The sequence below is a fragment of the Triticum dicoccoides genome, chromosome 6B, assembly GCF_002162155.2.
Source record: "Triticum dicoccoides isolate Atlit2015 ecotype Zavitan chromosome 6B, WEW_v2.0, whole genome shotgun sequence".
Classification (NCBI taxonomy): Eukaryota; Viridiplantae; Streptophyta; class Magnoliopsida; order Poales; family Poaceae; genus Triticum; species Triticum dicoccoides.
The window spans coordinates 544,495,344-544,510,679 of record NC_041391.1 but is presented as its reverse complement, the minus strand read 5'-3'; the positions used below and the strand labels follow the sequence as shown (position 1 = coordinate 544,510,679).

The window sequence follows — 15,336 nt, the reverse complement described above, 5'->3', positions numbered from 1 at the left end:
GTATTTTGCATGCCTATGTTTGTTGTAGATAGATGGCTCGTGCTGTTGTTCTGTTAAATTTTAATATGTTCCTTGAGAAAGCAAAGTTGAAAGATGATGGTAGCAATTACACGGACTGGGTCCATAACTTGAGGAGTATCATCATTGCTGCACAGAAGAATTACGTCCTGGAAGCACCGCTGGGTGTCAGACCTGCTGCAGATGCAACTGCAGACGTTGTGAACGTTTGGCAGAGCAAAGCTGATGACTACTCAATAGTTCAGTGTGCCATGCTTTACGGCTTAGAACCGGGACTTCAACGATGTTTTGAACATCATGGAGCATATGAGATGTTTCAGGAGTTGAAGTTAATATTTCAAGCAAATGCCCGGATTGAGAGATATGAAGTCTCCAATAAGTTCTATAGCTGCAAGATGGAGGAGAATAGTTCTGTCAGTGAGCATATACTCAGAATGTCTGGGTATAACAATCACTTGATTCAACTGGGAGTTAATCTTCCGGATGATTGCATCATTGACAGAATTCTCCAATCACTGCCACCAAGCTACAAGAGCTTCGTGATGAACTATAATATGCAAGGGATGGACAAAACTATTCCCGAGCTCTTTGCAATGCTAAAGGCTGCGGAGGTAGAAATCAAGAAGGAGCATCAAGTGTTGATGGTCAATAAGACCACTAGTTTCAAGAAAAAGGGTAAAGGGAAGAATAAGGGGAACTTCAAGAAAAATAGCAAACAAGTTGCTGCTCAAGAGAAGACACCCAAGTCTGGACCTAAGCCTGAGACTGAGTGCTTCTACTGCAAACAGACTGGTCACTGGAAGCGGAACTGCCCCAAGTATTTGGCGGATAAAAAGGATGGCAAGGTGAACAAAGGTATATGTGATATACATGTTATTGATGTGTACCTTACTAATGCTTATAGTAGCACCTGGGTATTTGATACTGGTTTTGTTGCTAATATTTGCAACTCGAAACAGGGACTACGGATTAAGCGAAGATTGGCTAAGGACGAGGTGACGATGAGCGTGGGAAATGGTTCCAAAGTCGATGTGATCGCAGTCGGCACGCTACCTCTACATCTACCTTCGAGATTAGTTTTAGACCTGAATAATTGTTTTTTGATGCCAGCGTTAAGCATGAACATTATATCTGGATCTTGTTTGATGCGAGATGGTTATTCATTTAAATCAGAGAATAATGGTTGTTCCATTTATATGAGTAATATCTTTTATGGTCATGCACCCTTGAAGAGTGGTCTATTTTTATTAAATCTCGATAGTAGTGATACACACATTCATAATGTTGAAGCCAAAAGATGCAGAGTTGAGAATGATAGTGCAACTTATTTGTGGCACTTCCGTTTGGGTCATATTGGTGTAAAGCGCATGAAGAAACTCCATACTGATGGACTTCTAGAATCACTTGATTATGAATCACTAGGTACTTGCGAACCGTGCCTCATGGGCAAGATGACTAAAACGCCGTTCTCCGGAACTATGGAGCGAGCAACTGATTTATTGTAAATCATACATACCGATGTGTGTGGTCCAATGAATATTGAGGCTCGCGGCGGGTATTGTTATTTTCTCACCTTCACAGATGATTTGAGCAGATATGGGTATATCTACTTGATGAAACCTAAGTCTGAAACATTTGAAAAGTTCAAAGAATTTCAGAGTGAAGTGGAAAATCATCGTAACAAGAAAATAAAGTTTCTACAATCTGATCTTGGAGGAGAATATTTGAGTTACGAGTTTGGTTTACATTTGAAGCAATGCGGAATAGTTTCGCAACTCATGCCACTCGGAACACCACAATGAAATGGTGTGTCTGAACGTCGTAATCGTACTTTACTAGATATGGTGCGATCTATGATGTCTCTTACTGATTTACCGCTATCGTTTTGGGGTTATGCTTTAGAGATGACCGCATTCACGTTAAATAGGGCACCATCAAAATCCGTTGAGACGACGCCTTATGAACTATGGTTTGGCAAGAAACCAAAGTTGTCATTTCTTAAAGTTTGGGGCTGCGATGCTTATGTGAATAAACTTCAACCAGATAAGCTCGAACCCAAATCGGAGAAATGTGTCTTCATAGGATACCCAAAAGAGACTATTGGGTACACCTTCTATCACAGATCTGAGGGCGAGATTTTTGTTGCTAAATTAGGATCCTTTCTAGAGAAGGAGTTTCTCTCGAAAGAAGTGAGTGGGAGGAAAGTAGAACTTGATTAGGTAACTGTACCTGCTCCCTTATTGGAAAGTAGTTCATCACAAGAAACCGTTCCTGTGACAACTACACCAATCAGTGAGGAAGCTAATGATATTGATCATGAAACTTCAGATCAAGTTACTACCGAACCTCGTAGGTCAACCAGAGTAAGATCCACACCAGAGTGGTATGGTAATCCTATTCTGGAAGTTATGTTACTTGACCATGACGAACCTACGAACTATGAGGAAGCAATGATGAGCCCAGATTCCGCAAAATGGCTTGAGGCCATGAAATCTGAGATGGGATCCATGTATGAGAACAAAGTATGGACTTTGGTTGACTTGCCCGATGATCGGCAAGCCATCGAGAATAAATGGATTTTCAAGAAGAAGACTGACGCTGATGGTAATGTAACTATCTACAAAGCTCGACTTGTTGCAAAAGGTTTTTGACAAGTTCAAGGGGTTGACTACGATGAGACTTTCTCACTCGTAGCGATGCTTAAGTCTGTCCGAATCATGTTAGCGATTGCCGCATTTTATGATTATGAAATATGGCAAATGGATGTCAAAACTGCATTCTTGAATGGATCTCTAGAAGAAGAGTTATATATGATGCAACCAGAAGGTTTTGTCGATCCAAAAGGTGCTAACAAAGTGTGCAAGCTCCAGCGATCCATTTATGGACTGGTGCAAGCCTCTTAGAGTTGGAATAAGCGCTTTGATGGTGTAATCAAAGCATATGGTTTTATACAGACTTTTGGAGAAGCCTGTATTTACAAGAAAGTGAGTGGGAGCTCTGTAGCATTTCGGATATTATATGTAGACGACATATTGTTAATTGGAAATGATATAGAATTTCTGGATAGCATAAAGGGATACTTGAATAAAAGTTTTTCAATGAAAGACCTCGGTGAAGCTGCTTACATATTGGGCATCAAGATCTATAGAGATAGATCAAGACACTTAATTGGACTTTCACAAAGTACATACCTTGATAAAGTTTTAAAAAAGTTCAAAATGGATCAGGCAAAGAAAGGGTTCTTGCCTGTATTACAAGGTGTGAAGTTGAGTCAAACTCAATGGCCAACCACAGCAGAAGATAGAGAGAAAATGAAAGATGTTCCCTATGCTTCAGCCATAGGCTCTATCATGTATGCAATGCTGTGTACCAGACCTGATGTATGCTTAGCAATAAGTTTGGCAGGAAGGTACCAAAGTAATCCAGGAGTGGATCACTGGACAACGGTCAAGAACATCCTGAAATACCTGAAAAGGACCAAGGATATGTTTCTCATTTATGGAGGTGACAAAGAGCTAGTCGTAAATGGTTACGTCGATGCAAGCTTTGACACTGATCCGGACAATTCTAAATCGCAAACCGGATACATGTTTATATTGAACGGTGGAGCTGTCAGTTGGTGCAGTTCTAAACAAAGCGTCGTGGCGAGATCTACATGCGAAGCAGAGTACATAGCTGCTTCGGAAGCAGCAAATGAAGGAGTCTGGATGAAGGAGTTCATTTCCGATCTAGGTGTCATACCTAGTGCATCGGGACCAATGAAGATCTTCTGTGACAATACTGGTGCAATTGCCTTGGCAAAGGAATCCAGATTTCACAAAAGGACCAAGCACATCAAGAGACGCTTCAATTCCATCCGGGACCAAGTCCAGGTGGGAGACATAGAGATTTGCAAGATACATACAGATCTGAATATTGCAGACCCGTTGACTAAGCCTCTTTCACGAGCAAAACATGGTCAGCACCAAGACTCCATGGGTGTTAGAATCATTACTGTGTAATCTAGATTATTGACTCTAGTGCAAGTGGGAGACTGAAGGAAATATGCCCTAGAGGCAATAATAAAGTTATTATTTATTTCCTCATATCATGATAAATGTTTATTATTCATGCTATAATTGTATTAACCGGAAACATGATACATGTGTGAATACATAGACAAACTTAAAGTCACTAGTATGCCTCTACTTGACTAGCTCATTAATCAAAGATGGTTATGTTTCCTAACCATAGACATGAGTTGTCATTTGATTAACGGGATCACATCATTAGGATAATGATGTGATTGACTTGACCCATTCCGTTAGCTTAGCACTTGATCGTTTAGTATGTTGCTATTGCTTTCTTCATGACTTATACATGTTCCTACAACTATGAGATTATGCAACTCCCGTTTACCGGAGGAACACTTTGTGTGCTACCAAACATCACAACATAACTGGGTGATTATACAGGAGCTCTACAGGTGTCTCCGAAGGTACATGTTGGGTTGGCGTATTTCGAGATTAGGATTTGTCACTCCGATTGTCGGAGAGGTATCTCTGGGCCCTCTCGATAATGCACATCACTATAAGCCTTGCAAGCAATGTAGCTAATGAGTTAGTTACGGAATGATGCATTACGTAATGAGTAAAGAGACTTGCTGGTAACGAGATTGAACTAGGTATTGAGATACCGACGATCAAATCTCGGGCAAGTAACATACCGATGACAAAGGGAACAACGTATGTTGTTATGCGGTTTGACCGATAAAGATCTTCGTAGAATATGTAGGAGCCAATATGAGCATCCAGGTTCCGCTATTGGTTATTGAACGGAAACGGTTCTCGGTCATGTCTACATAGTTCTCGAACCCGTAGGGTCCGCACGCTTAAGGTTTCGATGACAGTTATATTATGATTATGAGTTTTGATGTACCGAAGTGTGTTCGGAGTTCCGAATGTGATTACGGACATGACGAGGAGTCTCGAAATGGTCGAGACATGAAGATTGGTATATTGGATGACTATATTCGGACACCGGAATAAGTTTCACAGGTTATCGGATATATACCGGAGTACCGGGGGGTTACCGGAACCCCCCGGGGGGTTAATGGGTCACTTGGGCCCAAAGTGGAGAAGAAGAGGGGCGGCCAGGGCAGGCCGCGCGCCCCCTTCCCCTCTAGTCCGAATAGGACAAGGAGGGGGGGCGGCGCCCCCCCCCCCCCTTCCTTCCTTCCCTCTCTCTCCCTTCCTTCCCCCTCTCCTACTTGGACAAGGAAAGGAGGGAGTCCTACTCCCGGTGGGAGTAGGACTCCCCTTGGCGCGCCTCCTCCCTGGCCGGCCGCCCCCTCCCCCTTGCTCCTTTATATACGGGGGCAGGGGGCACCTCTAGACACAACAATTGATCATTGATCTCTTAGTCGTGTGCGGTGCCCCCCTCCACCATAATCCTCCTCGATAATATTGTAGCGGTGCTTAGGCGAAGCCCTGCGACGGTAGAACATCAAGATCGTCACCACGCCGTCATGCTGACGGAACTCTTCCTCGACACTCGGCTGGATCGGAGTTCGAGGAACGTCATTGAGCTGAACGTGTGCTAGAACTCGGAGGTGCCGTACTTTCGGTGCTTGATCGGTCGGGCCGTGAAGATGTACGACTACATCAACCGCGTTGTCATAACGCTTCCGCTTTCGGTCTACGAGGGTACGTGGACAACACTCTCCCCTCTCGTTGCTATGCATCACCATGTTCTTGCGTGTGCGTAGGAATTTTTTTGAAATTACTACGTTCCACAACAGGGCTCTCCCAAAACAATGTTCCCTTTTGTTATTATCAAGAAAGCTTGTCGTGTGAGTAGGTTTGGTGAAGTAGTGCTTGAGCATCTTTTGTGTTTTCAGGACTCGGACATCCATGTACTTGGGTTGCCTAATCTGAGGGAGACAATAGCAACTACTGCCTGGTATTTGTGGTTTGAGCGGAGGAAACTAACATGTGGTGAGAAAACACAAACTGTAGCCCAAATTCAATTGGCGGTAAGGGGACTAGCAGCGAACTTTGTTATAGCATGTAAGCCCAAAGCGAAGATGAGAGTGATGGCTTGGTCTAAGCCCCGGTCGGGATATATGGAACTTAATGTATATGTTGGGTTTGATCATGACAATCTGAATGGTACGGTTGGTGCAATTCTCCGAGATGATAATGGCAAATTTATAGTTGCGGCAAACGAAAGACTGAATTTTTGCTATGACTCATTTTCTGCTGAAGCAACGGCTGTGAGATTTGGGTTAAACTTAGCACAGACACTGGGATGTAGCAAGATTGAGGTTGTCTCCGACAATGAAGAACTTGTTAATGCTTTGAAGGAAGGCTTCTTCAGCTCAGTGGCAAGTGCTATATTCGATGACTGTTATTACATGTCGCTAGACTTTAATCACGTTTTGTTTGATTCATGTATTAGAGATAATAATCAGGTAGCTCATGAATTGGCCAAGTTGGCCAAGTTCTCTCCTCCTAGTATCTGGATGGATTAACCTCCGGATGAGATTATACTTTTTCTTGTAAATGATACAATTGTGATTGAATAAAGGAGGAGATGATTTGTCAAAAAAAAAGTTCCCTTTTGTTATCGAGCCCTCACAAAACATATTCTGGCAACCAGTTCTAACAAGCCAAATCTTGGGCCATACTCAAATGCTATTTCCAGCATCTTTTTGCCGGTAAGCATACTTGTTTATCTTGCAGTTTCCCACCACAAGCAAAACCTTCATCTTTAGGAGAGAATATTCTGGTGAAACCAAGTAAAACAATATGTTTCAACCCAAATGCTAGAGAGCGTGACTCATACAAACGTACACATCACAAAGACAACGTCATCGTCATGCAAAGATATTCACAAATTTCAAAATTCTATTATGTACTTTCAAACCAATCCGGTAGATCGAATGTCGCTTTCACAGTTGATGCAGCCGGATGCACTCTAGTCTTAAACATCCGCTCTTTATTCCTTTAACTGCAAGTTAGCGGCACTGCGTGATAGACAGTATGAAAGAGCAAACAGATACATTGATACCAAACATAAAATCTCTATAGTAGCTGTTATCAAAATATAAATGAGTTTCCAGTACAACAATGCAGCTACAAAGTCTTCTCAGTCCTGACAACTAAGCCTTTCGAGGCGCTATCTTGACAGCATATGCCCTAGAGTCCACAATACTGCTATACAGCGATTGATATCAAATTCTTCTCGCCCATATAGCATCTAGCCTGCCGTGAATTCCTACACAAACCTCTCTGTCTTTTCAGCCGCCAAACACAACTGTGGTGGTGACAAACTATCTTCTCGGGAGTATATTGAGTAGTATCTCTCGGGGGTGTTCAAAAGCCAATTCTAATAATCACAATTCGTCATGGGATTCCGGTTCCGAATCGTTAGTCTTTTCCGATGCATCTGATTCCGATGACTTCTCGGTGGATTCAGACTCGCTGGATGCAGATTCTGAAGAGTCCGTCTTCTCCTTGTTAGCTTCTTCCTTTGCGGCGGGTTTCTTCTCAACCTTGGGTTTTGGTTTTGGGATCCTATTGACGCTAGAGACCTGCATATCAATTGAGTTTCCGTTATGTTGAGAAGTTGGATCAATGTTGAACCTGGTGTGCTAGGATGCCAAGTATAAAATTCTGACCTTATTTTGTAGGGTTAAAACTTTCTGATAGACCTCTTCAGATGTGAAGGCAGGCGAGCTGTGGGCAGGGGTACTACAATGGTCGTTTGGAGTTAGCCACTTGAACGTAAATAGTACTCGAGAATGGTTTTTCTTAAATAAAAAAAGGCATACCTCTTCTGTAGGGCTTCCTTCTCCTCCAACCAAGCTTTCAGCTTATCCGCTTCGCTTACGACCTCATCTACTCTCTTTTTTGGAAGCCATGATTTGCTTGTCTCCCAGTTCTTAACAATCTGCAGGGTAAAAAAAGAGAAAGAATACATGAGAATGCAACAACACAGCACCCACTTAGTAGAACCATCTACAAATTTTAAGACTCAACAGTACTATAATGCAGATAAACTTTAATGTAGTGCGTGTTTAGCTTATTCGGAACTCAGGAATGTCCAAACTTCACTGTTTTTGTGCCTACAAAAGTCTGATTATTATCAGGTAATCTACTTTGCAAATTTGCAATTTAAGAAAGGATCCAAGATTGCACTGACATGATCTCTTTTGAATATTTTAGTACAATGACAGCTTCAAGAACTAATGAAAATGAAGAATGACCCGTGCATGAAATTTTGTTTTGTGGCAGTGACAGGTGGAGGATGAACCATGCCAAAAAGTTGTGTTGTAATACAATGCTTGACCTTTCCAGATAAATGTTTTTTGCTCAAGTATTATGTTCTTTCTTAATGCAAGCATTATTTTAGGTGCAATCACGTAAACAATATTGGTTCTTATGTGAAATTCAAGTACATTGTGTTAAGGACAAATTATTTTAGATAGAGAAGTCATTTGCTCATCTCGGGGATACCTTTTGTAGCTCAGTAAGATACAATCGAGCACTTCCGCAAGCTGCTGGTCGGGCTTTTAACTCACTCATTCTGTATAACAAAAAAAAAAACAATATCAGTAACTGAGTGATATGGACTGAAGTTGACAAAAATTAATTACCTGAAAAGAATTGGGTCGCCCATGGCCTTAAGCTGATCAAGGCGCTCTTGAAATTCATTTGCTTGAGCCTCTTCACCATCCATATACAGCCAATCCTGCACCTGCATTTGTCAACAACAACTTCAGCATGAGACATATCCTAGACAAATTATACCCCGAGCACGATCCGTTATTTGACTAACCTCACTGAGTTTCTCTGTAAAAGATTCCCTCTCCTGTTCAGTTGAGACGGCCAACATATCTGTGCTTTCCTCCAACTGCGATGTGTCAAATGGCAGCAATTAAGCAGTCAAACAGAAATAAGGTGCGTCACATAAAAAGTAATGTACAGTATAGTATGCCACGTACTGGCAATGTTCACATCACAACAAGCTACAAACTTTGCAAAGAGAAGGTACCTTTTCCTTCATAGAGTATATGTAAGACTCAAGGTTATTTTTCAATTCGGCAGTTCTCCTCCGCTCAGCATCCTTCTTGTTAAGTACATCTAACCTACTTTTTGCCTCAGAATACAGTTCCTTTGAAAGGGTTGATGCAGGACCAGCAGTTTTTTCAGTGACCTATATTAAAAAGTAAGACACATAAATTAATCTATGTCATATGTTCTATGCCATGTCAATATTAGCATAAATTTACCAAGTATAGTTTACCTTTAATGGAACCCTGAAGGTTCTTTTCTTCAGCACCTTCTCTGTAATAGTATCTTGCACATTGGTCTCATCATTGGTAGTGCTCGAATTATCAGCATCACTTCCTGAACTAGAATTCTCCTTACTATCTGTTGTACTATCAGTTGTTCCTGATTCAGCAGACAAAGTCTCATCGGTGGTATTAGTCTCTAGTGTTACGTTCTTCTTTGGAACTTCAACCCATTCAGTTATCTCAATCACTGCTTCTGCCCTATCAAGAGAAATAATTCCACTTCTACTCAAAGAAAAATGTAGATTTGCTTTGATGGGTGCAGATAAATTGCGGCTTCCATACCTGATTGAAAAATGTACATTGTTAAATACTTAAATTGATGCACTGAACCAAAACATGAGGTGAATACAAGTAATACAACAGAATGGCAGTACCACTTGATTTTCAAGGCGCTAGAGCCCTTTTTTAGTTGGAATTATATTGACACGACCATATATGTATTACAACTTCACAGACAGACTATTCACAATAAATATTAGTTCACATAAAGGTCCTTTCAGGCTGTTAAGTTGACTATGAGCAGGGTTGAGAGTTGACACTTGAGACTGCGCACCAAAATAACATCAACATTGTGCTTACTTTTCACTGGTTTCTGCCAGGCCTGATATGGCATACTCTGCAAACTTGTGCGATGAAACACCTGGGGGCAATTCAGAAGCTTTGTCATAGCTGAGAGAGACATCAAAGTCCTTAGTATGTCTAATGGACCTGAACAACTGTAGACAACAGACAAATAAAAATCTTGTTCAGATATATTTTTTCAAACAACAGGCAAAGTTTGCCGACAAGTAAAGTAAGAGCTTGACTAATACTGTTTAACCTTTATTGGCATCTTTTTCATCCTTGGAACCAGTACTTGATCAGTACTTTCATCTTTGACATAATCTGGGCCATCTATTTCAAACACGAAACCATAAGTAGAACCGTCAATCATCCCCAACTTGCGGTTCAACTTAATCCCATCACTTAGATTAGCAGCATGCAGTGAGGCACCAAGAACAATTGCTTCATCAGCATCAAGGTGCTTATCTAGCTCACTTCGTCCCAGGAATTCCTGCAGCTTAGCCTGGAACAGAGGAATACAAATGTGCCCCGTGAGTCAAAATGTGACAAATAATATAAACACTGAGATTCAAAATAACAATAAATGGTACAGATAGATAAGGCATGTAACTCTATTCCATAAGTAATGAAGTCCTCTGTATGACTAACAGCAGTTTATAAACCCCGTGCCAAATACTCAATTCCGTTCACGATGAAACCTTCTTACGAGAGAAAAGGTGTAATAAGAAGCAGGCAATCGCATGCACCCAGGTTCTAAAATCAGTTTAGTTTATATGAGCATACACAGAAAGTTCCAGAAATTCAACAATGCAACAGTCCTGCATTCCATTACAGCGCCTCAATGGCAAGTCAAGTATAAGTCTTGAATGAGGGAGTAATAATCACCTGCAGTTTTGGTACCCTGGTAGCTCCTCCAATTAGCTCTACAGCATATATGTCACCAATTTTCATGCCTGAATGCGTGAGCACATCTTTGATTGGAGTCAGAGCCTGCTCCCATAAATCTGCACAAAGCTCTTCAAATTTTTCACGTGTTATGGTGCTCCTGTAATAAACAGCATGTCAGTCAGCATGTAAAACCTTGAATTTTTTCCTAATCATGATTTAGGATTAAAGGTACACTCTATGCTGAGAAAAACTAAGGGAAAGCTGCATGAGCTGGGGTAAAAGATCAATAATTACAGAACAAAGCCGTCAGGAATAAGGACATCAATGGCCAATGGGCCTACGGAAAATACCAACAATGACAAGTTAGAAGCTGGTATAATCTTGCAAGTTCCACATAATCATGAATATGCAATGAAAACGGATGCAGAACTTCAATGTAGTAGAAACTATTCACAAGAGATATGCAAAAGCAGTACCAAAACAACCTTTATTCAACGGTTTTGCTAAAGCACATTTAGATCTGCCTAAATATTCATATGTCATTGATTTTACACGGAGAGACATGCGGTTATTTTTCTTTTTTCTATTTATTTTTCTTTCTACATTTGATTGAGTCACTTAGATGTGCAATAACTAGGGCACATCTAGATGTGCCCTAGACAGACCCTTTAGTCAATTGATACTGCATCTACGCACTTTAAAGGAGACAAAGAAATCAACTTGATCTATCAAAAGTCAGACCATTTGACAAATACTGTATGAAATAACAGGGCCTGTCATCCATGCTACTCCAGATTATGTTTGCTTACAAGTAAAAGGCTCATGTGTTCAGAATCGATGCAGGACATAAGATGGGACATGTTAGCCTGTTTGTACAGTTCGGTTCATCTTTAAGTTTCATATAAACGTTCATCCAAAGATTATGCATGTATGGAAGGACGCACCTGAAATCGATATCATTATATAGAGATTCAACTGAGATCGGAGCAGCAGTATTTGCGCTCAGAATTTCTTTGGTTCGCTTGACCTGCTTCTTCAACTTGGCCATTGCTTTAGGAGACTGACGGATGTCATCCCCATTGCCAAGCTGCTTGTTAAATTGATCGGCAAAATAGTTAACCAGGCGCATTTCCATTTCAAGGCCTCCAAGTTTGGAGTTCCATCTGACATCCTTAACCTGCAGAGGAATTAGCTAAAAGCATTAGCACTAGATGCCTGTTCGAGATAGCAGCTAAAATTTCATGTTTTTTCAGATCTACAATAATCTAGGCATGTGAAAGCACTAGTAACAGTTTTTTCTTCAGAGATCGCATATGAGTTGAAGCAGAATTGAACAGCTAAGGCTTTGTTCGGTTAATCCTCTCCCCAAGAGGATTGGAGGGGATTGGCAAGGATTGGTTCATATTTTGACTTGGAAGAGGTTTAAATCCTCCTCAAACCCCTTCAATCCACTCGGATTTACACGCAACAGAACAAGGCGGGAGAATTTTACCTGGAACTGATTGACAGACACCGTCTTCCCGAACTCCTTGGCGTTGTAGGACGAGTAGTAGACGAGCGCGGCGTAGGTGCTGCCTGAGCCCATGTCGTAAAAGATGACATGGCGCGACTCGTTGGAGAAGTCCTTGTCGATCCCGTACTGCAGCGCGGCCCCGGCGTGCTCGTTGACGAGCGCCAGGACGTTGAAGCCGGCGAGCTGGGCCGCCTGCGTGAGGGCCCGGCGCTCGGCCTGGCCGAAGTAGGGCGGCACGGCGACGACGGCGTCCCGCACGGGCAGGCCGACGTGGGCGTCGGCGATCCCGGAGGCGTAGTGGAGCACCATGGCGACGATCTCCTCGACGGTGTAGACCTGGCCGTCGTCGGCGCGCACCGCGGCGGCGCCGCGCGCGTCCTGGACGAGGTCGTAGGGGAGGAAGAGCGAGTCGGCGAGGGCCCGCGCGTAGGGGAAGGGCTTGGCGAGGAGGTCGCGCATGCGGGAGAAGACCTTGGCCGGGTGGCGCGCGGTGATGCCGGCCGCCTCCTCGCCGGCGAGGCGGTTGCCGTCGGCGAGCGCGGCGAGCGCGGGGGACTTGCGCTTGGACATCTCGTTGATGGCGACGGCGATCGGCGCGCGGCCCGGGGCGAGGTGCACGGCCGCGACCTTGAGCCACTCGGAGCCCAGGTCGATGCTCGCCACCGCGGCGCTCGCCGGCGGCACGGCCACGGCCGCCGCGACGAGGGCGAGGAGAAGGAGACGCGGCGCCATGGGGGGGAGGGGCGGGCTAGTGCGATGGCATGCGGGGGGGTCAGGGTTTGGAGATCTGGAGCTGGCGAGTGTGGACGGAGCCGGAGGGGAGCACGGGAGAACGATCTCGACGGGGAGGGAGGGGAGGCCGTGCGTGCGAGCTATATTTCCGATTGCAAAAATCGTTTTTTTTTTCCTTTCTGCTGCTGTTAAAAGGTTTTGCGTTCGAGACCCTGGAAGTATTTTGGGTCCCGGAGTAGGGCCTTGTCGGTGCACTGGTTTCTGCAGCGGTGGGCGGATTGAGAAATATGGGAAGTGTGAGGGGTTGGTGGGTAGATTGGCTTGGAAATAAAACGGGGCAGAACCGGCAGGGGATTGAGTCACCCGTCCAATGGGAAGACGCCGCGTGGAGAAGCGTCCACGTGGCCTGCCGTGGTGGGCGTGGTGCGTTGGAAGCGTGAGAGGTGAGGTCGTGACATGCTTTGTGCGCGGACAACGCAACGTAAACAGTCTCGCCGTTGCCACTGGCCGGTAGTGACGACGGCGCCGACACGTCACTGCGTACGGACTGTCAACGGTCAACGTTTGTAAGTATGGAGATGGTACGCTTTTGGAAAATCTGAGTGGTGCGGTGTTTGTTACTTTCTCCATTCACAGATATAAGGTGTTCTTTTTCTTTTTCTGATTCAGATGTACAGTATGTAAACACATTTTAAAGCCCGCTTGGAATGGCTGTAAGTTTATACACATGTATTTATTTTACAGGTGTAAGTTACAGGTCAACACTTGATTTTTGTCCGGAATGAAAAACGACGGGAGGAGGTCAGTATCTTCACCGGCCAGAAAACGGGCAGACGGGTCCTTAGTGCATTTATTTGCTCATTTCGGTCTCTAGATGGTTTATATTAAAATACTTATTTAGTATACTTTTAAAGAGATTAGAGATACTTCCTAAAGCAAACTCTCTCCTCCCCTGAGCCCATCCCTCTCTCCGCTGCTGCAGATGGCTACTCTAGCCCCGGCGTCCACTATCCACATGCCCGCCGATGACCACTCCTGGCCCCTGCATCCACATTTTCTCCCTCCTCCCTGGGCTTCCATGGCCTTCGGTTAGGTCAGCCCGCCTCGGTGTCTTCCTATCCCTAGCTGGTGGTCTCAGGCTTAGGCCTCACCGTCTCGGCGAACTCCTCGCGCTTTTCTACCAGGGGCACATCGCTCAAATCCATAGGGAGGCGCTGCCCACAGCTGCGACATAGGCTGAGGGGTGGCGGGGACCGGGTCTGTCGCACAAGGCGGTCTGGCGGTGCTGCCGCACGCTTCGGCGCCAGCAGGAGGCTGGCCCGTTGCGGCTGCTGTCGGCGTCGTCGTCTTCTCAGGAGCGCCGGGAGGTGCTGCCGGACCTTGTGGGGTTGTGTTTCAAAAGCTCCTAGGATGGCCGTCTCAAGAAGGACCTAGTGCGGTTAAAAAGGTGGACGATACTGAATTGTGTTTTCCATTTTGGTCACTGTGTCTCGTGCAGGGAAAACTAACTATTCATTACTGATCCTACTGAATTGTGATCTCGTTTACTTGAAATCAATGTATTTCAAGTAGTAGAGAAGACTAAAGCAAAGTAAGGTCCAAGTGAAAGTTTGAAAAACACAGAAAGGCAGAAGCGGCAGCTCGACTCCATCCTTCTTTATAGTTCCTCCACATTTTGGTATCATAACCGGTGAAATGCGGCATGTAACTGTTATAATAGTCCGAGGTGTGTAGTTGATCTACCGAGGATCAAGCAATCATCATCATGGCTAGTCCCTTCTTGTTTTCCGTGTCGGGCAAGGGGAAAAAGGGCCAGGTCTACCAAAGGCTGGGAACAACAAGACGAACAGGCACAAAAATCAATTTGCAGGTTCAGGAAAAAGGTGGAGCTGTCTAGTTTTGACGAGAGCTAGTTTGATAGCCACGGTGATTTCTGAAGGACGGATAGGGTCCAATGCAGGTTCAGGGTTCTTGGTAGATCACGTACTGCAGCATGGCTTCAAACGAGGAATTTATTACACATTCACATTTGATAAACGGGAAAGGACTCCCGTGTCGCTCCCGCTGCGGGCGACCCGGGGGTGAAACCTCGCCCCGCCCCTTCTTCAGATCCCATCTTTCCTGCCCCCGCCGCCGCCGGCGAGCGCCGCCGGGCAAAGCCCGCGCGGCGGCGGCGGCGGCGGGCCCTTCCTTTCTCCCTCTAGCAAGCCAGGTGCGCAGCGCGGGGCCACTTGGCGAGCAGAGGTGCGTGGCGGCGCGGCGGCCACGGCCAGGGGTGCGC

At 44.6% G+C, this 15,336-nt stretch overlaps 1 protein-coding gene across 1 annotated transcript; it reads right to left on the bottom strand.

Annotated features, from left to right (window-relative positions):
- Nucleotides 1-7,041: 7,041 nt before the first annotated feature.
- Nucleotides 7,042-13,140, bottom strand: LOC119324439 (heat shock 70 kDa protein 17-like). The gene is made up of 13 exons (XM_037598233.1): nt 12,303-13,140; nt 11,755-11,987; nt 10,808-10,967; nt 10,179-10,424; nt 9,938-10,074; nt 9,307-9,640; nt 9,055-9,216; nt 8,839-8,913; nt 8,657-8,757; nt 8,517-8,586; nt 7,832-7,950; nt 7,679-7,751; nt 7,042-7,591 (listed from the first exon to the last, which is right to left on the bottom strand). The coding sequence occupies exons 1-13, from the start codon at nt 13,053-13,055 to the stop codon at nt 7,394-7,396; spliced, it is 2,661 nt and encodes an 886-aa protein (XP_037454130.1). The 5' UTR covers nt 13,056-13,140; the 3' UTR covers nt 7,042-7,393.
- Between the last annotated feature and the right edge of the window lie 2,196 nt (nt 13,141-15,336).